The sequence below is a fragment of the Mirounga leonina genome, unplaced genomic scaffold (genome assembly GCF_011800145.1).
Source record: "Mirounga leonina isolate KUSES-001 unplaced genomic scaffold, KU_Mleo_1.0 Mir_101414, whole genome shotgun sequence".
NCBI classification, from domain to species: Eukaryota; Metazoa; Chordata; class Mammalia; order Carnivora; family Phocidae; genus Mirounga; species Mirounga leonina.
Window position 1 is genome coordinate 1,465,405 of NW_023270121.1, and position 26,304 is coordinate 1,491,708.

General features: G+C 36.0%; 1 protein-coding gene across 2 annotated transcripts in view; it reads left to right on the forward strand.

Moving 5' to 3' along the window:
* Window positions 1–617: 617 nt before the first annotated feature.
* The window catches only part of ZMAT1 (zinc finger matrin-type 1), a 35,950-nt gene continuing 10,263 nt past the window's right edge, over window positions 618–26,304 (forward strand). The window contains exons 1-5 of one of the 2 annotated variants that reach the window (XM_035020994.1): window positions 618–929; window positions 16,738–16,844; window positions 23,281–23,382; window positions 23,460–23,634; window positions 25,357–25,641. In XM_035020994.1, coding sequence (XP_034876885.1) covers window positions 653–929; window positions 16,738–16,844; window positions 23,281–23,382; window positions 23,460–23,634; window positions 25,357–25,641 — 946 coding nt within the window. In that variant the 5' untranslated portion in view covers window positions 618–652. The remainder of the gene's footprint in view (window positions 930–16,737; window positions 16,845–23,280; window positions 23,383–23,459; window positions 23,635–25,356; window positions 25,642–26,304) is intronic. The other variant, XM_035021075.1, reaches the window with a different exon arrangement.

Below are 26,304 nucleotides of genomic sequence, written 5' to 3' on the forward strand. Positions count from 1 at the left end.
GTTTAGGCATCATGTATGTGATAAGAATATACGTAACAAGAGCATGGAAATAATAAATATAAATCAGGATATTGGTTTCTTTAGGAGGGCAGTTGGGGGAAAATGCTGAGAAGTTTTAAATTATCAGTAATATTCTAGTTCTTTGGTTGGGTACCAGATTCACAGGTTTTTACTGTAATTTAAATAGGTAGATGTATATATAAGTAGTCGTTTATGGCCCCATGACGAAAGTCATGACCGAGTATTCTGTTTATTTCTGCTCTCTGTACAAGAAAGAGATATTTTGGGGGTGAAATCAGTTGGTTTCCACACATTTTTTTTAACCTTAAATTGGTTTTAGATCAGCTCCTCCAAAGGAAGAGGCCTCACTGTGTGAGGCCCACGTGCTTTTGCATCCCGCGCTTTTTGCCCTTTGCCCTTGGCCATCATCGCTTCCCCTCCAAAGGGAAACGGGTGACGCCAAGCAGTGGGGGAGGGGGGAAGGGCAGCCCGCGGGTCTAAAGCGTTCCTATTGGTGGGGAGAAGGAGCGAGAACGAAGCTCAAGCTGAGGCGTGGAAAAGAGGGGCGAGGGGGGCGGGGCTAAGCGGGGGGCGGGGCTAAAACGGCTTAACGGGAACGAGGCGCAAGTGCAATTGTCCGCGCCTCGCTGCGATGGCGGCGGCGCCGAGCACAGTCGCACCGCTGGCGGCGGAGTCTTCCCCTCAGGAAGCTACCGTCTCTGCCGCCTCCTCCTCCTACACCGCCTGCGCGGCGGCGGCGGTGGCGGCGGCAGTGATTGTGCCTGCCTCCTCCGCCACCTCCACCCCTGCCAGCCCGCCTGCCGGTGGCTGTGGCGACGGCGGCGGCGGCTTTGGCGGCTCTACTATGGCGGCGGCGGGGAGGGGGGGCAGTAGTTTTAAAGTAGACACCCGCCCTTGCCTCAGAGAAGGTGAGTTCCCGTCCCGGGGTGTGGGGGCGGCCCCATCTCCTTCGCTGCCTCTCTTCAGCCCGTCCGGGATCGGACTGGGCGCGGTTCGCCACCGCCCCACCCCCCACCTGCTGTGGCGCAGTAAAGGCCAAGCTCGCCCCGCCCCGCCCTGCCGTAGTAGCCCCGAGTGTGCAAGATGGACCGAAGCAGAGAGGGGCTTCCCTACTTCTACCCCCCCAAAAGGATGGGGGGGTCCCCAGGAAAAGAAGCTGCAGGTATTCACAAGGCAGGAGTTTAAAGGGAAGAAGAATACCACATAGTTTTTCTCTCAGCCAGGGTGCCTCAGGATGGTCTACGAAGCTGAGGTGTGAGTTGGTAAAAAGAGAGGGGGCAAGGTAGAAGTGCTGTGGAGCTGGAGGGTCAGGGAAAGGGAAGGGGGACTGATGGAGAAAGGGGGCAGAGATAAAGAAAAGGCCGAAGAAACAAGTAAGAGGGAGGAAACCCCGTTTGGTGAAATTCAGCATCCTGCAGTGTAGAAACTTGCAGTAGGATATTTAAAGAGAGAGGAGGTTAGGAATTTGGGGAGGTTAGAATGTATACTTGAGCTTTAAAGTAGGAGCTGTTAGATTTTAGGATCATAGGGTCTGGTGGAGGGGGTTGTACAAAGAAAAGAATAAAGGAAGAGAGTGTGGTAGAAGCACAGATTTCAGAAATCACTTTGGAGAGTTTTCTTTGGCTATTTGAGGGTGTGATCTTGTAGAGCAAGGTTTAGGGGCCCATCTTTGAGATGGCTTTGATTTTAATAAGTGCTGTTGTACCTACCAACACATACTACTCCTAACATAAAAAAGATATTTCTTGACGATTTCAGTAATAAGTGGTTTCTAGTTCACACAAAATACTATATACTAGTAAACAGCCTACTAATAGCAAACTGTAAAATTTGCCATTGAAATGTGTTTTAAAGCAGTGTTTGGAAATGCTTCTTAGATTGTTGAGACTGATTCCACTACAGAAGAGCTCAGTAAAGCATTTTGCCATCGTCAATTTCGTAATTAATTTCCAGTATTTGTGTGTTACCTTATATTGCTAACTTGCCTCCAAAGTGAAAGACGTGGCCACCAAAGTGGAGTAGAATAATTTAAGTTCCTTTTTCTTAGGAGGACACCCCATTAAAATTACCTCATAAAAAAATGATTTTCTCTTCACATTTTTAAATGGTACATCCCTCTGTGGTATTTCATAACTTGTCACACCTTTCACTTTGGAGGAATGGCAAAGCAGTAAAAAAAAAAAAAATCCTTTACAATATTGGTCATAGGCACATTACATAAATGCCACTTACTAAATATGGAAGTTAGAAATACACTGTGATATGGTGATGTCTTTTTATTTATTAACTCTCTTACTGAAGGCAACCTTTGAAAGACTGTAGTGTCTTTAGTCAGCCTGGATTTGTACAGTTGTTTCAGGATGAAAATATGAAATCTGGATTTTTTTGTTATTATACCAAACTATGTATAACTAGAAAGAAGGAGAGAACAGTTTTTAGAGGTGGTCGAGATCACAGTTCAATCTCACTGTCATGGCCTTTCCACCATAAGCTTTAGGACCGTATCTCATGGGTATCTCATGGAGCAAATGGCTTTTTGCCTGTCTCTGTGACTGGCTTGGTTATAGTATCTTTGAATTTATGTAGGTATTGAAGGCTTTAAGAGAGAGAAATTCATAAAGTAGTAGCAATACCCTGTATATACTATTACTAGCTGGCAAAATGAGGAGAGCTCTAGCATAGGAGTCTGGTGCAGTGAACTTAGGTTCTGTTGTTTATCTACTAGATTTTGTGACCCTGAACAGATCACAAACTTCCTGGATTTGGGTTTTGACATTTCTGAAATAGAGGTATTGGACCAGCCATGCTCCAAGGTTGATTTCAGATCTGAAAGTATGAACCATGATTTTGCAGTTCTGCAGTGATACTCTCGATGGCATTTCCATGGCTGTGCATTAGGACAGTAATTCATAAGCCATGAGAAACTTTGACCATAGTTATCATTTGACATTCAGTGAGTGATGAAATCTGTGTTGTTAGTGTTGAGACCATTTACTAGGATATGAAACCAAATATAATTGCTACCTAAAAATTATCTCTTACCATTTCATTTTAGGTAAATATCCTTCATTAACTGTTCACTCCAAACCAAAACTCTCTTCTTACCTTTCCACTTAACAAAAGATAAATATGTGATATAGTACACTGTCCAAAACATTATTAGGTCACAAAAATATTTTTGTTTAAATATTTATAAAGACTATAAATGGTTGCCAGTTGTATGATAGTAGATAAAGGAGAAGAGAGAAAAATGTTGCTTGATGGTGTGCCAGTATCTTTTGCTTGTTTGTTTTTTAAGCCCTGGTTAGAAAATCGGTCTAAATAGTGACAAAGAATTGTCAAGATTCCAGTTATTACAAGTCCACTCCAGATAGGACCATTAAAAGTGGTTTGATCAAGTATTTGCTGAACTATTTTCAACTATAGCCAACATCTTTCTTGGGGTTGGTAATGAGCAGATGTCAGTGGAGATTAGAAATTGCCAAGCAGGGGAGATTAGAAGCTTTTGAGGTTACAAATGGCAAATTGGGTAATAAAAACAAAACAACAAACAAAAGAAATGCCAAATAAATGGACATATGACAAAACACATACCTACCCAGAATTCTTGGAAAGGAGAGTCATGAGATTTTGTAGGACACTTCATATTTCATTCAGTAACATTTTCAAAAATGTTTAATGGCTCAAAAATGAATTTTCACCCAGTATTAATGTTCCAGTGTAATCATAGTAAAAATCAAAACAAAAACAAATCCCTTTTATTTACCTCTTCTTTTTAAGAAAAAATAAATTAAGTGGATTCTGTTTTAGACTGGAGGATTGCTGGCTTTTTATTTAGTTAATTATCCATTTGCATAGCAATTACCTAACAATTACCTTTGTCTCCATATTATTCGGTAAAGTTTCAAGTCCACCATAAGAAAACCTAGTTAATGGCCTTTCCTTCATTTACTCAGGAATCATTTATTGAACACCTGTATGTGTGTGTGCCAGGCACTATGCTCAGTGATGAGGATATAGATGAATTAGACACAGCTATATTTAAGAGCTCAATAGTAGTGCTTGGTAGTAAAATTATAAAATGAACAAATAGGAAAAATACGATTTTAAATATCACTTGTCGAACTCTTAAACTATCAGGACTGCCCCATTGTTTATTATAAACCTGTATTCTACCCATGGTGTCTTATATACTACAGGCACACTAAAACACATTATTATAAATATGGTATCTAGGAAGGAATAATTAGCAAACTGTTAGAATTAATTTTTAATTCTTTACATTTGGCAGGGTGGGGATGTCTGGAGAGAGGTTAATGACCACTGGTTAGTTTCTGACCCTCTGTCTTTAATTAGGTGTCAATATGTGATAATATTGACTAAGCATGCCCCTTCCTATATTCATCACGTATCTGTTAGGGTAGGAACTTTGATTCTTTTCCACCTGAAACCAGTCTTGTAGATCCATTCACATTTACTAACCTGTTGGAATGAATGGCATGGTGGCTTTCTGACACCAAGTAGGTATGGGATCAAGTAAATTAATGGATATACACAGTACTTGAATTCATTTTATAACTTCACAAGCAGACAGGACTCCAGAGCTAACTAGCCACAGAGTGCTTATATTATGAAGGTCAGGGACTTAGTTTAAATAAAGACAAGGTAAATATTAAACATATAACTAGTACTCCCAGTTATTTTATTAATTACATTGTATTTTGTAATTGTTAATATGCTATAGGAAAGCCTTCATTATTTTTTTTTGTAAGAATCTGTGTAAAATAGCCAAAACTTGCCAAATTTATAGGTCAGGTACTAATTTTATAAACTGAGAAAGTAAGGATACTAGATAGCATTATAACTGAGTGTTCATATCGTTCACGGGTACAAATCTGCATTTCTGGCACAAATAATATTTCTGAAAATTCCTTAAATGGGTTGTGACATTTAGGGGGAAAAAAGAGTTAAAACACCTTGGCAAGGTTAACATGATCCATTTTCCACTATAACTTAGTGTTGAGCTCTGTTTATCTTTCCTTTATATGATGGCATTAAAAAATTGCAAAGGTCAAGTCAGCTATTAAAAAATCCTTTTAAATCAAAATGTTTGAGGGAGGCTATCTCAAAAGGTGTAATCATGGAGAATACAGCACATATGCTCTTTGCAGAATTAAGATGATGATTTTTCTGGTTTATTAACTTGACTTTATATTAACCTGACTTTATATCTGTGACTGGTTTATTAACTTGACTTTATAACAACCTGACTTTAAATCTGTGACTAAGAGTGAGATTTATGTTTATATGATTGCAGCCAACTCTTCTAAGGTTTGCTCCATTCTTGTCACTTCATTAAAATAGGATGCAGAGTTTTTTTAGAATGCTATTTTTTTTTTTGCAACAGGATCAGTTGGACTGTGAAATTCCCACTTCAACAAAGCATTAAGACAATTAATAGCTAGTTATTGCTATAAACATCTGATGGGTTGTCTTGAGGAAGAAATTTGGTCTTTTGTACAACTAAATCTAATTGTCATGCAACAAATGGAAGTAAGATTCATTTTGTTAATTATAGCCATTTATATATAGAATCATCTACTTTGAATAAGCTTAAACTTCTTATCAAGATAACCGAAAAACATTTAATTGGAGTGAACAGAGAAAGTTCTCATACTTAGAACTGAAGGGATGTTACAATCTTCCTTTCCTCAGAGATCCTGTATGGTTGTTTTTTGGGGGTTTGTTTGTTTGTTTTTGAAAGAGAGAGAGCCCGTGCATGCATGGTGCCTGGGGAGGGGGATAGAGGCAGAGTGAGGGAGAGAATCTTAAGGAGGCAACCCCACCCAGTGCAGAGCCCAACACAGGGTTCGATCTCAGGACCCTGAGATCATGACCTGAGCCAAAATCAAGAGTCAGACACTTAACCAACTGAGCCATGCAGGCACCCCAGATCCTGTATGGTTTTTAATTTCATTAGTGAGAGTGGACCAAATTGTAGGCATAGATTCATTATTTTTTTTCTGACTCATGCCATAAATGTTTTTCTTTTATCACAAAAATCTATTTTATCCTAAATTGTCTGGTGTTATCTAGTAGTATTAGAAGAAAGTTTCAAATAGGATAATTTGGATTTCACACTCAATTGCATTTTTGGATACAGAAGTTAATGGTATTTTACTTTAGCATATTGCAGCTATTTGGAGTAGGTACAATCCAACAAGGGTCTCTAAAAACGAGTTTCTGAGAAGTGAATCCTCTTTGCTTTTTATATCATCAAAGGCAGATGCTCAAACAAGCTGAATTGAATATTTTTATATCAACATAAGGGATTCTAATCCACAGAATGTTAATTATTTGTACTCACATTTGTATTTCACTTACTTAAGAACATCCCTCAGCTATTACTAATGCCTCTCCTCAGACTTCGGAACTTTTTCATAGTCCAAATCCACCTGAATCTGGAATGATATATTTTAACTTCCCCACTCTTTTGTTTCCTATGACCTCTTTGGACTTTAGCTTCCTTATTTTGAAATGAGAACATTAGACTAAATCAGTTATAAACTAGAATCAATTTTGCCCCACAAGGGACATGTGTCAATGTTTGGAGATATTTTTGTCACAACTGGGGAGTGCCGCCAACTTCTAGCTGGTAGAGTGCTGCTAAATGTCTTACCATGCATAGAATATCCCCTCACAACAATGAATTATCTGGCCCAAAGTGATAATAGTGCTAAGATTCAGAAACATTGGACTAAATGATCTCTAAAATTACTCTGATCTGATAAAAAGTTATTATATATAATATTAAGTAAAACTTTCAGCTACTGAATTAGTAAACAAGCACACTTTATCAAGCGATTATGTGTGTTAAACATTTTTTTTAAATTTTGTTTCATTTAATAGTCAGCATGTTCTGGGAGAGACACTGTGTTTCTGTACTTTTTAGATAAAAAAACTGGCTCAGAGTGGTTAAATACTTTGCTCAAGGGTATAATAGAGGTAGAGAGAGGATTTGAATCTGTTTGACCAACTCAAAAGCTTATTCTTTTTTCCTACTACCCAGTGCTGTAGGTCATAATTTTTCCCCCATTCCAAATTATTATGAAAGCTTTGCTTTCTCAAGTCATGTAAACACTCCTGTAGGAAAGAAATAAAAAGACTAAACACTTGGGACACCTGGGTGGTTCAGTCAGTGAAGCTTCCGCCTTCGGTCAGGTCATGATCCTAGGGTCCTGGGATCGAGTCCCGCATCGGGCTCCTTGCTCAGTGGGGAGCCTGCTTCTCCCTCTGCCTGTTGCTCCCCCCTGCTTGTGCTCTCTCTCTCTTTCTCTCTCTCTGACTAGTAAATAAATAAAATTTTTAAAAAGACTAAACACTCTCATTAATAGAAAATTAATTGATTCTTTCTCTCACCAACGGCTAACGCCACACAAAAATATAATCAAATTGTAGGAGCACCAACTACATGATCTTTCTTATCAGATCCCATTTATGGTTTGTCACAAAACCACTCTTTCATTTAAAATAACCCTTATGAAAATTAACCCTTATAATTGTTATTCAAGAGAGGATCACTTATGTGATAATAGCAAAACAAAGGTTTATTACTTGCTCATGCATTTTCCTCTAAGTGATAAGTTGACTGCAGGGGAACTGCCTGCCCTTCATGCTGTGGTTGAGGGAGAAGAAGGTGCTTTTGTCTTTTATTTTAACTTTTTTCAGTATTTTATTACATTTCTTATTGTGGCCAAATATACACAACATAAAACTGTCATTTTAAGCATTTTTAAGTGTGCAACTCAGTGGCATTAAGTACATCCACGTTGTTAGGCAACCTTCACCACTATCCATCTCCAGAAATTTTTCATTTTCCCAAACTGGAACTCTGTACCTGTAGGTCATAGTTTTGTTATATGACCATATTTCTCCAATCTAAAGAACTTTCTGATGTGTCTAATATCTGGAAAATAAAATATTTAAAAGTTATGCTTAATTTGTTAACAGTTGGCACTAAAAGTGTACTGTTTATTGTGACCACAGAGGACAGCCTTGCAAAGCAGTTTTACTCTTTTAATACTCTGAATGTAAACAGGACCATGCATGAAACATGGTTTTATTTCATCTGTTCCATTTCCTTTAAGCTGTAACTCCATTATCAGCCTTAGGTCTCTGACAATTTGAATCTAGTTTTTGATAGTGCTTTCTTATTTCCCATTGCTTTTTTTAGGTTAAAATGCAAAGAAATGTTATCAACGTGAGAAACTCCTGTATGTTTCAAAGACAGTAGTATATCCCAGTCTTTATTTGAGAGGACACCATTGTATCACTAAGATCTCGCTATCAAGCTACACTAAGATGGGCTTTGATTCTGAGTATAAAATCTTGCTCCCCTATCCATATCTCTTTTCCAAGTTTATGATGGCATATAAAATTCAAATATGTCAGAGAATGAAGAACAGTTGAGAAGTACTATGCTACTATGCTAGGAATATTAAAGCAACATGTCTTAAGATCGACTGGGAGATATTTACCTTCCCATGTTCAAAGAACTTTATTTGCTGCAGGTGAGGGATGAAGTCACACTTATTTTTATTTATTTATTTATCATTATTTTGTCATTTGATATTCTAATATGTAATCTACTTATATTTTTAACCCTAGCTCTCCTAACTTCTAACTAAATTAGATTGGAAGATGCAGGACCATCTGCCATGAATTTGGTGTCTTCATTGGTGGAAAAGAAAACTCAGCCACTTTTACCTAAATTATAACTAAATTATAGGGTATAAAATAATACCCTAATTTGCTAAAAAAAAAAAAAAATGTTGACACCAGCTATAATGACCAAAACATTATATTTAGTAATTGAAATGCTGTGTATGTTTTTGCAAAGAAATAACTTGGAGAGAACCAATTTTAGGGTTAGGACACAGATAAGGAAATGCAGATAATGGAGGAGTAGGGGAAGAAATATTGGGACCTTTTGAATTTTTAGGCCCTAAAGTCTGTGCGACTGTATAGCTGCTTAAAACTTCAAACCATCTTTTGTGTTTCCTGATAGACTTATTATTTGGAAGGAGCTAAGATATTTGGATCCTTCTATAAGTACTCCACCAAAATTTTGCTTCTCTATGTATTTCTATCTAAAATACAACCTTTTCTTATTGATAACTATCAACCCCTATATGGTCAAGTACAAAGAAACTTTAGAAATGGAAATATGAAAGATTGTGTTATGTTCTTAGTCATATAGCTAATTAATAGCAGGGTAAAGGTTAATGCAGTCTCTCATTCTAGTGCTTTTTACAACTCTTAACTCCTTTTGGAATTAAGAATCATTGTGAGCCCATATTAACAACCAACCAATAAAAATACATTTGTTTCAAATTCTAACCAGTTTATAAAGAGAAAAGATGTGAAGAGAGTATAAAGAAGAAAAGGAAAAAGAGGAAGAAACAAATTGCCAAGTTTCTTCAGCTATTCATTCCTACCAGAACCAGTTCCAAAGCCCCAGTTCTTTGTGAGCACACTTATTTTCGTTCCTGGCATATAGTGAGTCCACAATAAACATTAGTTCCTGTTCCAGCCATCTTCCTCACAGCCAACATCATTTACTCACATGACCCCTAATTTAACGTCTATTCCCTGAAGTTGGTCTGCCCTCTAGGTCTTCCCCCTGAGACAGGCTGGAAAACACACTATATATCACTAATTTTCTCTCCCACTTTTAGAATTGGCAATAGGCCATTTACTTCTGGGAGTCCAAAAATCATGTCTCAAATAGTGGGGATAGGGGTATAGTAGGGTCTAAGGGAACATTTTTTAGCATCTCTTGTGAATCAGGCATGTATTTCTTATATATGCCAAACCTAGAGAGGAAGTTTCTCATTCAAGACTTTGGCCTTTTTAAGAACCAGCTCTCGGAAATCTTGGGCAGACTTAGGCACTTACTAACTATGTAACTTTAGACAAATTGCTTGACCTTTCCAAGCCTCAGGTATAACCTTTAGAAAGTAGCAATCATTACATTCAGGTCAAATTTAGGGGAAATGCAGTTTGAAGAAAATTTGGCAGTGTGGGGTGCCCTCTGAAAAACAGTACTCCATCATGTATGATTGTTCTCAGTAAAAAGCCAGCTTCCACAAGCCTCCTGTCTACAGATTCAGGATCTAAAAAATCTTGAAAGGCCAGAATTATTGGTAGAATCTAACAAAGGAGAACTTACATGAGACAAATACAAGTGTATATTGGGTCTTTATGAGAGCCATAAATATTTCTATCTATATAACTATGTCCTGGAGCGCAGACTTTGGCTCCAGGTGAAAAAGAAGGTTGTATTTTAGTCAAAAGTTAGCCTAGCATGAGTCAATAGTATGATGTGCCCACCAAAAAAATAGTGAAGCTATCTTGGGCTATATTAATAGGAGAGAAATATTCAAAACAAAGAGGTGAATGTACTTAACACTACTGAACTGTACATTTAAAAATGGTTAGGGACGGGGCGCCTGGGTGGCTCAGTTGGTTAAGCGACTGCCTTCAGCTCAGGTCATGATCCTGGAGTCCCTGGATCAAGTCCCGCATAGGGCTCCCTGCTCGGCAGGGAGTCTGCTTCTCCCTCTGACCCTCCCCCCTCTCATGTGCTCTCTCTCATTCTCTCTGTCTCAAATAAATAAGATCTTTTTAAAAAAATAAAATAAAAATGGTTAGGGTGGTAAATTTTATATTATACATTTTTACTACAATAAAAAAATGAGTTGATGATCTCATTTTACTAGCTTGTTGTTATTGTGACCCCATTAGGGTGATTGTGCTTATGTTACACTTTATGAATGGCAGGGATTTAGGTAAACTAGTGAGAGGACTAGAAATCGTACTGCATGACAGAACTGGGATCAGTTCACAAAAAGGCTAGGGTGGGAGGGGCAATAAAGATGTAACGATTCTCTTAAAATATTTGAGGATTGCCATTTTAGGAGAGGGATTATATTCACAATGACTTTGAGGAATAGAACTAGGACCAGTGGAAGCCCTGAGACACTATAAAACTGAACAGTGATGCATCAGCATCACCAGGGAACTTGTAAAAAATTGTACGTTCTTGGTCCGCCACCCCAGAACTACTGAATAAGAAGTTCTGGGAATGGGACCCAATAATTAATTTTTAACAAGTTTCCAGGTTATTCTGATGCACACGAAAGTTTGCGACCCCCCTACTCCAGGAAAACATTTTCAGTTCAACAGATTCAGCAACAGATCACCTGGAAAGCTTTTAAAAACAAGATAAACAAACAAGAAACTATGGTGGGGACCTACTCCCGAGATTCTGGTTAATTGGTCTGGGGTGGAGTCTAGGTATTGGTATGTTTTAAAAATAACCTAGTGACTTCAGTGTGCAGCCAGGGTTGAGAACTATCTTTGCGAAAGGTTGAACTAGCATCACTAGGTAGGCTGTTTAAGAGATTACTTGGGGACCCTATTTAACAACACAGATTCTTGGGCTTCAACTCTGGAGATTTATATAGATTTGAGGTAGTGTCAAGGAATACTTTTTTTCTTTCTCTTTTTTCCTTTCTTTTTTTCAAAAATCATTTCAGGTTATACTAAAGCACAGTTAGCTTGATAAGTATCGTAGATGACAAAACCTGTATATCAATCAGCTTAGTCACCAAATAGATATTGGACAGCCGTTATGTGTAAGGATCTGCGCCTGACCTGTAGGGCAATGATTCCCAACATGGTTGATTATCAGAATCACTTGTGGTTGGATTGGACCACCCACAGAGATTTTTAGTTCAGCATGTCTGATTTTGAAAAACTGTGCATGTGAATTTGATGTGATACCTAATTGAGAATAATATTTACATGAACTTTTTTATCTGAAATTTTGAACGTAGATTTAATCATATTTGAATTGATTAGGAAAGCATGCTATTTAAAGAAAATTAGGGTCAATCCTCCTAAGTACATTTTAATGTGCATCATCATTCCAGTATCTTTTTTTTTTTTTTTAAAGATTTTATTTATTTATTTGACAGAGAGATAGCGAGAGCAGGAACACAAGCAGGGGGAGTGGGAGAGGGAGAAGCGGGCTTCCTGCCGAGCAGGGAGCCCGATGTGGGACTCGATCCCAGGACCCTGGGATCATGACCTGGGCCAAAGGCAGATGCTTAACGACTGAGCCACCCAGGCGCCCCCAGTATCTTTTTTAATTACAGATTTTTGTATATTTTAATTTTTTATTCACTGAAGTCAAAACATGAGCACATTCATTATATTAGAATCACAAAGAATATCCCATTGACAAGTAATTGTAAGTGAATTTATTTGATCTAAGGTCAAAGTTCCACTTTTTGCATCAGGAATAACATTGTGTAAGCTTAAATGTGATAGATCTAAAAGCTTATCATATTCGTAGCAAATTCTAAGCTCCGGATTTAATGCCCCCTGGTTTTGATAGTTACATCTCTTATATCCATTCCTTCTTTTCTGTGCCTGCTGCCCCTCCTTTGGTTCAAGCCTCAGTGACCTCCTGCCTGCAATTGATTCCTAACTCCTATCCCCATTTTGAGCTACTTCTTTTCCCTTTTTGAATGCAGAATTCAATCCAAATGCCCTAGTGAAGACAGCTATGATTTGGCCTCATTCCAACCTTTCAATTATTGTCCTTCATATACTTGCCTCTCCCCAAATATGTTTATTCCACTTTTTTATCTGAATTTTACACATCTTTTAAATCTTAGTTCAAAACCTGTTCTCTAGAAAGATTTTCTCAAACTCCTCAGCAGGAACACATTGTACCTCATGTCTTTTATCACTTATGACATTTGATTTTGGGATCATCGTTTTTTCTATACACTTACTAAAATTACTAAATTGTAAATTCCTTGAGATTAGGAATTCATCGTTTCTAACATGTGGGACAGTAATGTATATAATGGAAAAAGTAGAGATAAAGCAAAGTTTTAGCTCCACCAAATAACACATGTGACAAGTAATTTTGATTGTACCGAATCCCTATTTTCTAATCTTCAGAATATGTGAAATGCCACTTACCTTGCATATTTGTTTTAAGGACTAAAGGGGTAAGCTGTTGTTTTGTTTGACACATAGAAGGCCTTCAATAGATGCTCATTCTTTTTCCTTATCTCTTTCCAAAATGTCTACCATAGTACTTTGAAACTAACTTCAATAAATATCATAAAGCTAAATGATGCCTAAAGGCACTGATGGCCTGAACTAGAGTGGTGTTATGGGAAGTGAAAAGGAAGAGATGGATATGAAATGACATTATAAGCTAGAATTGACGTGAAATAGTGATTTTCTGGGGAGAAGAATGGCTGAGACTTTGAGCCTGAAATATTGTGCCATTTAATAAAGAAAAAAGACCAAGAGCTTGTTTGAGGAAATGAGTCAAAGGCAGTAAGTCTAGGCAATACCATTCTAAAGAAAAAGTTACAGGGGTGCCAGTAACTTCATGGGCTTCCTGGAAATGATGTGGGGTACCGGTAATGAAAGGCTGGGTTAAAATACTCATCCTTTTTTTTTTTTTCAATGTAGCACTGGGTGTTATATGCAAATAATGAATCATGGAACACTACATCAAAAACTAATGATGTAATGTATGGTGATGAACATAACATAATAATTTAAAAAATTGAAAATAAATAAATAAATAAATAAATAAATAAATAAATAAATAAATAAATAAATAAATAAAATACTCGTCCTTGGTATTTCCCAACTTGAGTTGGGAAACATTGAGTTTCAAACATTGAGTATTTAGACCTGGGGAAATCTGGAATTAAAGATTGATTTAAGAGAGAAATGAGTGTTATATTTTAGGAATTTTTGAACTTCTAAATTAGTAGTTCCTTTTGTCTTCTTAAAGGAAGCTTTCCTTTGGTAATAAGATATATTGCTAACAAATTATAATATTTACTATTTAAAGGTTTTAAAGGGAAATTCAAAATCTTACCAGTATGCTCAAATTGCATATAATAGTTAATTCTGAAACAAGGGAAGTCCTGAAATACATTTTAACCTCTTTACCTTGCTGATTTTAGAGTCAAAGATAAATCATATATTCTAAAACAATCTAAAAAATAATTCAGAGGGGATACTATCGATATATTATAGGGATAAATTTTTAAGTGTTTGTCAAGGCATTTCTGACATGTTCCTAATTACAGTTATTCTTTCTTTTTATTAAACTATAATTAACATAAAGTATTATATTAGTTGCATTAGTAATTAGTTACATTACTAAATGTAATGATTCAACAATTCTGTTTTTCAGTGCTCATCAAGATAAGTGTACTCTTTGTTTTGTTTTGTTTTGTTGGCTTTTTTTATTGTTACGTTAATCACCATACATTACATCATTAGTTTTTGATGTAGTTTTCCATGATTCATGGTTTGCGTATAACACCCAGTGCTCCATTCAGTACATGCCCTCTTTAATACCCATCACCAGGCTAATCCATCCCCCCATCCCCCTCCCTTCTAGAACCCTCTGTTTGTTTCTCAGAGTCCATAGTCTCTCAAGATAAGTGTGCTCTTAATGCTTTTATCTATTTCACCACTTCACCCACCCACCTCCCCTCTGGAAACCACCAGGTTTTGATCTGTATTTAAGAATCTGCTTTTTGGGTTTGCCTCTTTTTTACTTTGTTCATTTGTTTTGTTTCTTAAATTCCATATATGAGTAAAATGGTATGGTATTTGTCTTTTCTCTGACTGACTTGTTAGCATTCTACCCTCTAGATCCATCCATGTTGTAGCAAATGGCAAGATTTCATTTTTTATGGCTGAGTAGTATTCCATTGTGTGTGTGTGTGTGTGTACACACATCACATCTTCTTTATCCATTTGTCTATGGATAGACATTTGAGTTGCTTCTACATCTTGGCTATTGTAAATAACACTGCAATAAACATAGGGGTGCAATAAACACAGTGTTTTCATTTTCTTTGGGTAAATACCCAGTAGTGGAATTACTAGATCATATGATAATTCTATTTTTAAGTTTTGAGGAAGCTCCATACTGTTTTCCACAGTGGCTGCACCAATGTTGCATTCTCAACGGTGTATGAGGGTTCCTTTTTCTCCACATCTTCACCAACACTTTTAATTTTTGTGGTTTTGATTTTAGCCGTTCTCACAGGTGTAAAGTGATACCTCATTGTGGTTTTAATTTGCATTGCCCTGATGATTAGTGATGTTAATTATAGTTATTCTTATCTTGGACAGGCAATTTTTTAAGAAAGCCTTTTTAGTGCATACAGTGATACTGAAAATTAAGCTTAGTTGAAGATATCTGACATAACTTTTAAAATGAGTATCTTTAGGTGTGCCTGGGTGGTGCAGTCAGTTAAGTGGCTGGCTCATGATTTTGGCTCAGGTCATGATCTCAGGGTCCTGGGATTGAGCCCCCTCCATTGGGCTCCACACTCAGTGGGGAGTCTGCTTGAGGATTCTTTCTGTCTCTCCCTCTCCCTGTGCCCCTCCCCCTGCTCATACACACTCTCTCTCTAAAATAAATAAATCTTAATAAAATAAATATCTTTAAAGGTTTTTAAATAGAAAGTTTTACATGTGTTTTGCAAAAATTAAAACAAGGTAACTATAAAGAATAAAATGTTAAAGTTTCTCCCTTTGTTCCTTTTCTAGCCCCATTTCCCAGAGTTAACCACTTTTAAATTTAACTTATTTCTTTCCATATTTTTTCTATGTGGTGTATAATTAATTTTTGTTAGTGTTGGGAACTGGATTTGTTATATTTTTTCTTCTACAACAGAAACTTAACTTAGGTAATAAGTTATATTGCCAACAAACTATAATATTTACTAAAGATTTTAAAGGGAAATTCAAAATCTTACCAGTATGCTCAGTTTATTAATTTAATGTATCATTGGCATTGCTCCATAAATATGTGGTATCAACTTATTCATTTAAATAGCCAAGTAGTGAGCAAAATTTTGATGTTTTGTGATTTGAAACTTATAGATAAACTAATAAACTTTGGCAGAATACATTGCACCTGTTAAGAATCTTAGGTAGAAGTGTGGACCTCAAGTGTAAATGCAGAAAGTTTCAGTATGTGTTATTACTACAGTGAGAAACACTATAGCATAATTTCTAGATGTCATTACATGAACATAACTTTATAGCTTTGAGGGGCTTGTGTGAGACATGTTTTGCCAGATGGGTATGCTAGTCTTTTTACAATAATGGAGGATGTTTGCCCACCATGACCAAAGTTTCTTTGTGGTTCCAAATGATTTTTAGATAACATTATAGCCATAGCTCTAGATAAGTGACAGTCTTAAAACAATGCTTTTCTTAGGATTATCTCTTGTAAAACAAAATTCCAAGGCTGGGTTTTTTAATCCTGCCTTTCATTATTGGTGCCCTAGATCATCCCATGAAGCTCATGAAGTTACTGATAACCCCATAACTTTTCCTTTGGAATGATATGGCCTAGACTTATCGTACTAAATAAGTAATTCTTACTATATCAGACATTAGAAGCATACTTAATATACCCATATTAAGTTGCAACCTCAATAAGCAAAAAGTTATTATGTAGCCTCACAGGCACTCAGATTTGAGGTGACATATGAAGTAATAGATAGTTGAAGAATGAAAATGATACTTCTAAATATTCATTAATGTGATATACAGTCTCACCTTCCTTTATTTTATTCATAGATATGACTTGGAGTGAAGAGGAGAAGACTGAACTTTATACAGATAACTTTTGTAATATTTGTGGAGTGGTGCTACAGTTTGAATCACAAAGGATTTCACATTATGAGGTAGGTTAAAAATAATGGGAACAGAGTCTATAGGAAGTTTTTATTTTATTTCATTTTTTATGATTTAATGTATACATATATTTATTTATATATTTGTTTATCCTCCAAACTCATTTAAAGGTTTTTAAATGTAGCAGATAAACTTCATATTTTATCATTTTTGATTCTTATGAAAATCCTGTGAAAGAGGTGATAGTATTTCCCTTTGATGGATGAGGAGACTGGCTCAGAGAGGGACAGCAACTTACTAGCTTAAGTTTGGGGAATTTGGGTTTAAAATCGGTCTTTTTGACTCCAAAGCTTCTTTCCTTTTCTTCACACCATTCTGCCTCCCTTTGTATTCATCAAGCCACTATATCCTTCATGTCCTCATAGTAAATATAAGGGAGGCATTATAAAGCTTGAGTACGAAACTTAATGTGAGTAAAGGGATATTATAGAACTCCAGAGTCTTCCTTTATAGCAAATAAAGACTGTAAAAACAAAATAAACCAGTCTTGCACTTGACTTAGCCAACATCTTTTTAATCACAGAACCATAGAATTCTAAAGCTAGGAGAGAGAATGTTTAATGTTCTTACACCTTTGGTTTATTGATTTAAAAACTGAGACCCAGAGGGATCATGATTATTCATAGCATCATTGGCATGACTAAACTTAAAAATGATTTCTTCTGATTTCATGTCCAGTGTTCTTTTCTTTCATTTGGTGTTGCCCCTCCCCATTTCTATATCATATGATTAGCTATTGATTTCTTTCATATCTAGTGTTTAGGTTACCAAAAGTACTAGATAAATTCGCTTTAAAAAATACAATGCCAACTTTACTTTTTTAAACACACCTCGTTTTGCCCATTGCTAATGTTATTGGCAGCTATATTTCAGTTCTTATGTTGACTGGGATTCAGTTACTATAATTACAGATAGGGAAATTCTGTTGGCTTTGGATTGAGAAGACCTGCATTCAAGCTTTAACTCCATCATTGTTGTGTAACCCTAGGCAAGTCACTTTACTTCTCTGAGCATGTTTCTTGAACCTGCAAAATAGGGATGGTAAAATCTCCCTTACTGAGCTCATGAGAATTAAGTGAAATCAAATATGTGACAGTGCCGAGTACATCCTCAGACCCCATAGTTCAAAGATTTAGAGTTAGTAAAGAGAGACACACAATCAGGGGGCTCTGTGATAACTGTGGTTCGAACCATTTGAATTTAAATTTGAGAAAATAGCTTTTTGTGGGCTTATGAAGTACTATTCAGTGTAGAAAATATACAAAAATAAGAGAAAATCACATTCAGTTATAATGCTGTCACTTGTAGGTAACCATCATTTAACTTCTCTTTTGCTGATATGATTCCAGTATGCTTTCTGCATGTGCATGTGCACACACACACACTTTAACAAAAGATAATTGTATATGTTGCTTTTTACTTCTTTTTCATATAAGAGCATATTCTGGACGCCTGTCCTATCATTACATCTTTTTATTTTTCTGTAATATTTTAATGGCAATAATATTTTAATGGCAACAAAGCATTATGTAATGTTATAGCATTTTTTATTAACAAATACTTACTGAAAACTTACAATACTTCAGAACTTCGATAGTTATAAGGATTGAATTATAAATAATACAGTGTCCTTATCTTCACAGAACTCTGCAAATAATGCAGGCAATAAAAATACATTGCAAAAAAAATTCATGATATTAAAAAGCAAACAGATAAGTTTACACATTGTGTAATTACAAAATGTTTGCTACTAGCCTACAATTAAAAAATTGGCACTTTATAAAATGAAATTGATATTTACAGCATTGTCAACTCTAGTACTTTGAAAGGTTATACGTTTTCAGAAAGACTGGGTTTTAAAAATGTTTTATAGAATTCTGAACCTTTGAAAAGCTATTCTGCTCTGGGAAAATTTGGGGAGAGCAAAGCTAGATTTCCTAAGAGTCAGGTTTGCTGTTCACTGTATTATGAAATAAGTACTTTTAAACTGAATTGTTTGAATTCCAAAATACATTTTTGAAAAGCAATATGGTTTTAATAAGAACAGAAAATGGGCTGTACATGTCTCTTAAAATTCCATTTCTTATCGATTTTATTATAGATTTTATAGGTTACCATTTTTTTTCTCTTATTCAAATTTTTATTTAATTCCAGTTAGTTAACATACAGTGCAATATTAGTTTTAGGTGAACAATATAGTGATTCAACACTTACATACGACACCTGATGCTCATCACAAGTGCATTCCTCAGTCCCCATTACCTATTTAACCCACCCCCCACCTACCTCCCCTCTGGTAACCATCACTTTGTTTTCTGTAGTTGATTCTATTTTTTGGTTTGCCTCTCTCTCTCTCTCTCTTTTTTCCACTTTGCTCGTTTGTTTTGTTTCTTAAATTTCACATGTGAGTGAAATTATATGGTATCTGTCTTTCTCTGATTGACTTATTTCACTTAGCATTATACTCTCTAGCTCCATCCATGTCATTGCAGATGGCAAGATTTCATTCTTTTCTATGGCTGAGTAATATTCCATTGTTTATATATACAACATCTTTATCCATTCATCAGTTGATGGACATTTGGGCTCCTTCCATAATTTGGCTATTGTTGATAATGTAGCATATTTTTAAATTTAAATTTCAGTGCCATCTGGAAGTTTGGTGCTTATGGTTATTAAATCATCAAATCAAAACTATATATAACTTTCCATATATTTGAAAGCATTTCCATACAAATACTGTACTTGAAAAGGTGATTTTTTTTCCTCTTTAGTATACAGCTTGGTTAATACTATCAGACGATCTCAGTATATAGAATTTATTGCACATGTCAAATAGAACAGTACTGTAGAAGTTTTGAATGTTTCTTAAGTTATTTAAGTTCTTAACAGTTAATATACAGTGTAATATTAGTTTCAGGTGTACAATATAGTGATTCAACACTTCCATACAACACCCAATGCTCATCACAACAAGTGCATTCCTTAATCCCCATCACCTATTTAACCCATCTCCCCACTCACCTCCCCTCTGGTAAACATCAGTTTTTTCTCTATAGTTAAGAGTCTTTTTCTTGGTTTGCCTCACTCTCTTTTTTCCCTTTGTTCATTTGTTTTCTTAAATTCCACATATGAGTAAAATCATATGGTATTAATCTTTTTCTGACTTATTTTCCTTAGCATTATACTCTCCCTCTCCTGCTCCATCCATGTCATTGCAAATGGCAAGATTTCATTCTTTTTTTTAAAGATTTTATTTATTTGTCGGGGGGGGGAGGGAGAGGGCAAGCACAAGCAGGAGGAGCGGCAGGCAGAACAGGCAGAGGGAGAAGCAGACTCCCCACTGAGCAGGGAGCCCGACGTGGGACTCGATCCTAGGACCCTGGGATCATGACCTGAGCCGAAAGCAGACACTTAACCAGCTGAGCCACCCAGGCATCCCAGATTTCATTCGTTTTGATGGCTGAGTAATATTCCATGGGGTGTGTGTGTGTGTGTGTGTGTGTGTGTGTGTGTGTGTGAGAGAGAGAGAGAGAGAGAGAGAGACACACACACACACCTTTATCCATTCATCAGTCAATGGACACTTGGGCTGTTTCCATGATTTGGCTATTGAGATAATGCTGCTATAAGCATAGGTGTTCATGCATCCCTTTGAATTAGTATTTTTGTATTCTTTGGGTAAATACCTAGTAGTGCAATTGCTGGATCATAGGGTAGTTTTACTTTCAACTTTCTGAGAAACTTCCATACTGTTTTCCAGCATGGTTGAACCAGTTTGCATTCCCACCATCAGTGCAAGAGTGTTTCCCTTTCTCCACATCCTTGCCAATACCTATTGTTTCTTGTCTTGTTGATTTTAGCCATTCTGACAGGTGTAAGGTGATATCACATTGTAGTTTCAATTTGTATTTCCCTGATGATGAGTAACATTGAGCATCTTTTCATGTGTCTGTTAGCCATCTGGATGTCTTCTTTGGAACAATGTCTATTCATGTCTTCTGCCCATTTTTTAACTGAATTATTCATTTTTTGGGTGTTGAGTTTGAGAAGTTCTTTATATATTTTGGATACTAACACTTTATCAGGTATGTCATTTGCAGATATCTTCTCCCATTCTGTAGGTTGCCTTTTTGTTGTGTTGTCTGTTTCCTTCACTGTGCAGAAGCTTTTTATTTTGATGAAGTCTCAATAGTGTATTTTTCCTTTTGTTTCCCTTGCCTTAGGAGACCTACCTAGAAAGAATTTGCTACAGCTGGTGTCAAAGAGGAGGTCATTGCCTGTGTTCTCCTCTAGAATTTTTATGGTTTCAGTTCTCACATTTAGGTCTTTAATCCATTTTGAATTTATTTTTGTGCGTGGTGTAAGAAAGTAGTCCAGTTTCATTCTTTTCCACGTTGCTGTCTAGTTTTCCCAAACAACTCCAACAAAAAGCTACTAGAACTGATAAATGAATTCAGTAAAGTCTCAGGATACATAATCCACGTACAGAAATCTGTTACATTTCTATACACCGGTAATGAAGCAGCAGAAAGAGAGGTTTAAGGAATCAATCCCATTTACAACTGCACCAAAACCAATAAGATACCTAGGAATAAACCTAACCAAAGAGGGGAAAGACCTATACTCTGAAAACTATAAAACACTGATGAAAGGAATTAAAGAGGACACAAAGAAATGGAAAGACATTCCATGCTCCTGGATTGGAAGAACAAATATTGTTAATATGTGTATACTACCCAAAGCAATCCACACATTTAATGCAATCCTTATCAAAATACCACCAGCATTTTTCACAGAGCTAGAACAAACAATCCTAAAATTTATATGGAACCACAGAACACCTGGAATAGCGAAAGCAACCTTGAAACAGAAAAGCAAAGCTGGAGGCATCACAATTCTGGACTTCAAGCTCTATTACAAAGCTGTAGTGATAAAACAGTATGCCACTGGCACTTAGATCAATGGAACAGAATAGAAAATCCAAAAATGAACCCACAACTATAGGGTCAATTAATCTTTGACAAAGAAGTTTTGAGTTTTAAGGGTGTTGCACTTATTAATATTTCCCTTTGTGTTTATACTTATATGTTTAAGCAACCATTTTTTGCACTTTTGTCATATAGATATTTCCCTCTATTTTCTAAAAGTTCTGTTTCTCATATTAATGTATTTACTCCATTTCGTATTGAATTTTGCATATGGAGGAGGGTGTTTTATGACTTTTTTTCATACAGATAGCCAGGTGTCCCAGCACTTATATTTCACAGTCCATTCTTGCTACATGGATTTGTAGTGGCACTTCTGTCATATACTAAATTTCATATATATGTTTTGAGGCTATTATTCTGTATTATTATATTGCTTTGTTTGCCTTTCTGTACAGTAGTTTCACCTCATTGCTATAGCTTTAAAATAAAGATATGTGGTGGCGAAATTTTACATTTAAAAAATCATCATTAAGTTAAAAGACAAACCACATATTGAGTGGTATTTATAACAAGAGATAGGACATATATATAAAACTTTACCTCTTTTAAAAAAGATCTGAAAGAAAGATAGCAAAATGTTAACATCTGTTAAAACTGGGTGGTGGATATGGGCTTCAGCTATATTATTTCCTGTACTTTTCTGTAAGATGGATATATTTCATAATTTAAAATTCTATAGATAATGATTGTATCATAGCATGTGCTCAGAAATGTGAGTTTCCCTTCTACCTACACGAATATTTTTGTTATTATTTATTTTGTACACATTTTTTAGATATTTTTCTAATATGCTTAACCTGGAAGGGTTAAAATCTTCACATAAAAGAATTTGAGAGGTAGGCAGTGCAGGGCTGGTATGACAGTTCCATGACATCATCAGGAACCTAGGCGTCTTCTGTCTTTCTGTTCTGCTAAGCTAGCTTTTGTCCTCAAGATCCCCTATAGTCCAAGATGACTGTTAGAACTGTGACCTTTCCATCTTAATTCCAGAAACAGAAGGGAAGAAGGTTAGAAGGGCTCATCCCTCGGCCTGTTAAAGAGATTTCGCAGAAGTTCCACCCAATAGTTCAGATTATATCTTATTGGCCAGGATCTAGTCACATGATTACATTTTGCTGAAAGGGAAGCTGAAACATGCAGTCTTTTAGCTGGGTATATTGCCCAAGACATGTAACTTAGAAGAAGAAATTTGATATTGGGAAGCAACCAGGAGTCTCTGTCAAAAACAAGAAAATAAAAGTTATTGACCTCTAAATTATAGCATTTCATTTTAACTGAGAGTTAGAGATTTGAAAAAGCATGTGAAGCTCTTTCATAAACTTGGTACACACCACATATATTACAACTCACAAGTGCTGTCCTCAACTTCAAAGAGGTGTAAACTCAGAGTGCCTCTGTTGTTGCATAAACAAAATCATATTATATCTTTTTTCAGAGTGAAAAACATGCTCAAAATGTTAGGTTTTATTTTCAAATGCATGGGGAACAAAATGAAGTGCCTGGTAAGAAAATGAAGATGGATGTTAGGAATTTTCAGGTAAGTGGCCTATATTGATGTTGTAATTCTAGACTTTGAGTTATCAAATCATTCTAACAAGATTGTGCTTATTTCAGGTCCACAGGAGTGAAGTAGCGGACAGAAACAAATTTTGTGATCTCTGCAACATGATATTTAGCTCCCCAGTTGTTGCTCAGTCTCACTATGTGGGAAAAGTCCATGCTAAAAAACTGAAGCAATTAATGGAGGAGAATGATCAGGTATCTCCATCAGGATTTCAGCCAGAGATGGGTAAGATTACATTCACCTCTTTAGCTTCAATACAGGGTCTCCTTACCATTTTTTGTCCAACTTTGCTATCCATTTTTTTATTGGAGAGACTTTCATTCTGGAGTAATAACTTGATTATTCTTCTTCTGCCCAGTTAATCTCTTTGTGTATCTTTGTCGTTTAATATAGAGATTATAATTGCTAGCTAAATTTTAAGAAATGTTATGACCTTTCCTTTTTAATTTATTAAATACAAATGAAAACAGGTGATTTGCTATGCTGCTATAAAGAAACAACAAAAAGCAGCCTGAGCTCTCCATTTTCTAATCAAATCATAAAATCTTACTTAGCTCCTTCTTCTTTCCCTTGCCATCTATCTCATTTTTTCTTTTTTAGTACTTTCTAGAACATTATCTCACATGTGTGTTCACACCAGTATTTTTACCATAATATAGTTATGGTGTAGCATTTTCTGACTATAACTACAAGCAAAAAAAAATAGTAAGTTACAGAATCTTCTTCTACCCTGATAGTTCATTTCTTTCTTCTAATAAAGTACCACCAACATCATCAATCAGTAATGGGTACTTATTTTATGCTAGATCCCAAAGATACAGAGAACCGTAAAACATTGCCTCTTTCCTCCTTCCAGTGATGTTGAGTCACCAGCACATGAGAAATCTAGCCTGAAGATCTCACTTCTGGCCTAAGATGGCAGAGTACACCCTGGAAAATCAAACTTGTATTTTGAAAAATTTGTGTGCCAGAAGAAAAAACAAGATGATTAATCCTCTGGAATAAATAATTTACCACATTCTCACTAGCTTCAACACTTTAGGAATAAGGCATGACTAGTATGGAAAATTTACCAACATTAATTTCCAATCCATACTGTAGGCCTCATCCAAACTTAAAATATACTATTTTCTTAATAATGATGAGCACTGGGTGTTATACGCCACTAATGAATCATTGAACACTACATCAAAAACTAATGATGTACTATACAGTGGCTAACTGAACATAATAAATAAATAAATAAAAGAATACTATGAATAATAGTACTGTGAACAATAATAAAAAATTAAACCAGAATTATTTTTAAACTTATTCTAGTCTCTCTAATTTTTGTATATTTGTTTTTCTTCCTGTCATCTAAGGAGGGTTAGAATCCATATGCCCTACAATAGAAAGCATCTTGTAAAGTCTTATTTTCAGTCCCCCAAATTCATCAATTTGAGCTCAGGTAGGATACTAAATGTAAGAGCTCTGAAATAACTATAATTGTGGAAACATATAACTTTATAGCCTTAAACAACTGCATAAATTTTATTTTGATACAAACACCACAGATCTGGACTGGATAGACTTACTGGGGTACTCAAGAAAGACACCAGCTTAGAAGTTGGTACCATCTGTTTTACCCTCACTGATTTTAAGAACCATCCTAAGCTCTCGTGCTTTCATCGATTTTTCCAGTGAATATAATTAGCCAATGCCTGATGCTGAATATTCTTCCCTGTACCTTTGTTGAAGAAACTTGGTGACAGACTTGTATTCAAATTTCTATTCTCACAGAAGGAAATTCTTTTTAACCTGAGTACCTTTATCCAACAGCCCTGTGTGGAAAAAAGTCCAAAGATAGCAGTTTTCAAAGAATTCTGAATTCCCCTAGTACTTTGTAATGAATGCAGCTCTAATAGCTGAATATATGTTGATCACTTCTCATTACAACTATTTCAGCAGATGTGCCTCTTACTACTTCTGCAGAATCAACTTTTCTGAAGCCCCTTGCCGTCAAGCCTCCTCCAGGTGGGATTAAAGACAAGACTATGCCTTCCTCTTCCAGCAGTGCTTTGGATTTGAATAATCCAAACAAGTATTGCAAGCTCTGTCCTGCTTCCTTTAATAGTCCATTAATGGCCCAACAGCATTATGTTGGGAAAAAACACAAAAGAAATGAAGCTAGGAAGAAGTTTGTAGACAACATAAGAGAGAAACCTCTTCCAGCAAAATCAGATGCAAATGGTAAACAGTAAAAATATCCCAAAATTCTTTCATAGGAAGTTGATATTTTATAAAACATACTGGTTTATGTATATATCAATTTGCTGTAGTTTGATAGCAGTAATGGGATTATACAATTTTAGATGAGTAAGGACTTCAGAGTCCATCTAGTTCTGTCTGTTGGTTTTCTAGAAAATGAGATTCAGAAAGTTTAGATGACCTTTATGAATTATAAAATCAAATATAGGTATTCCCGTGGTTCCATGTTATATCATAGGTACATAAGGAAGTATTTTTAACTAGTGTCATGTGGTTACATTATTCAGTCACTAAGTATGGCTTAAGTGTCTCTAAGGTGCTAGGCTAGTCATTGTTGGGAATACAAATGAGGATATACCATTTTCCCTGAAGGAGCAAGTGTCTAAACTAGTTGGGTTAATAACACTTCATTGCAAGAGGCTACAGACATGAATTTTTATGTACATATTTTTGGTAACTAGAGGAGTGAAACATCATGGTTCAGAAAACCTTCATAGAGGATGTATATGATTTAAATTGGTGGAAGTGGGAAGGAGAGAGAATTAACAAAGGAGCTAGAAAGACTGGCAAGAATTCAGGCACAATAAAGATTCTGATCCTGACTGGAATAATCCACTTGCTCTTCTAACCATTTTTTTTTTCATT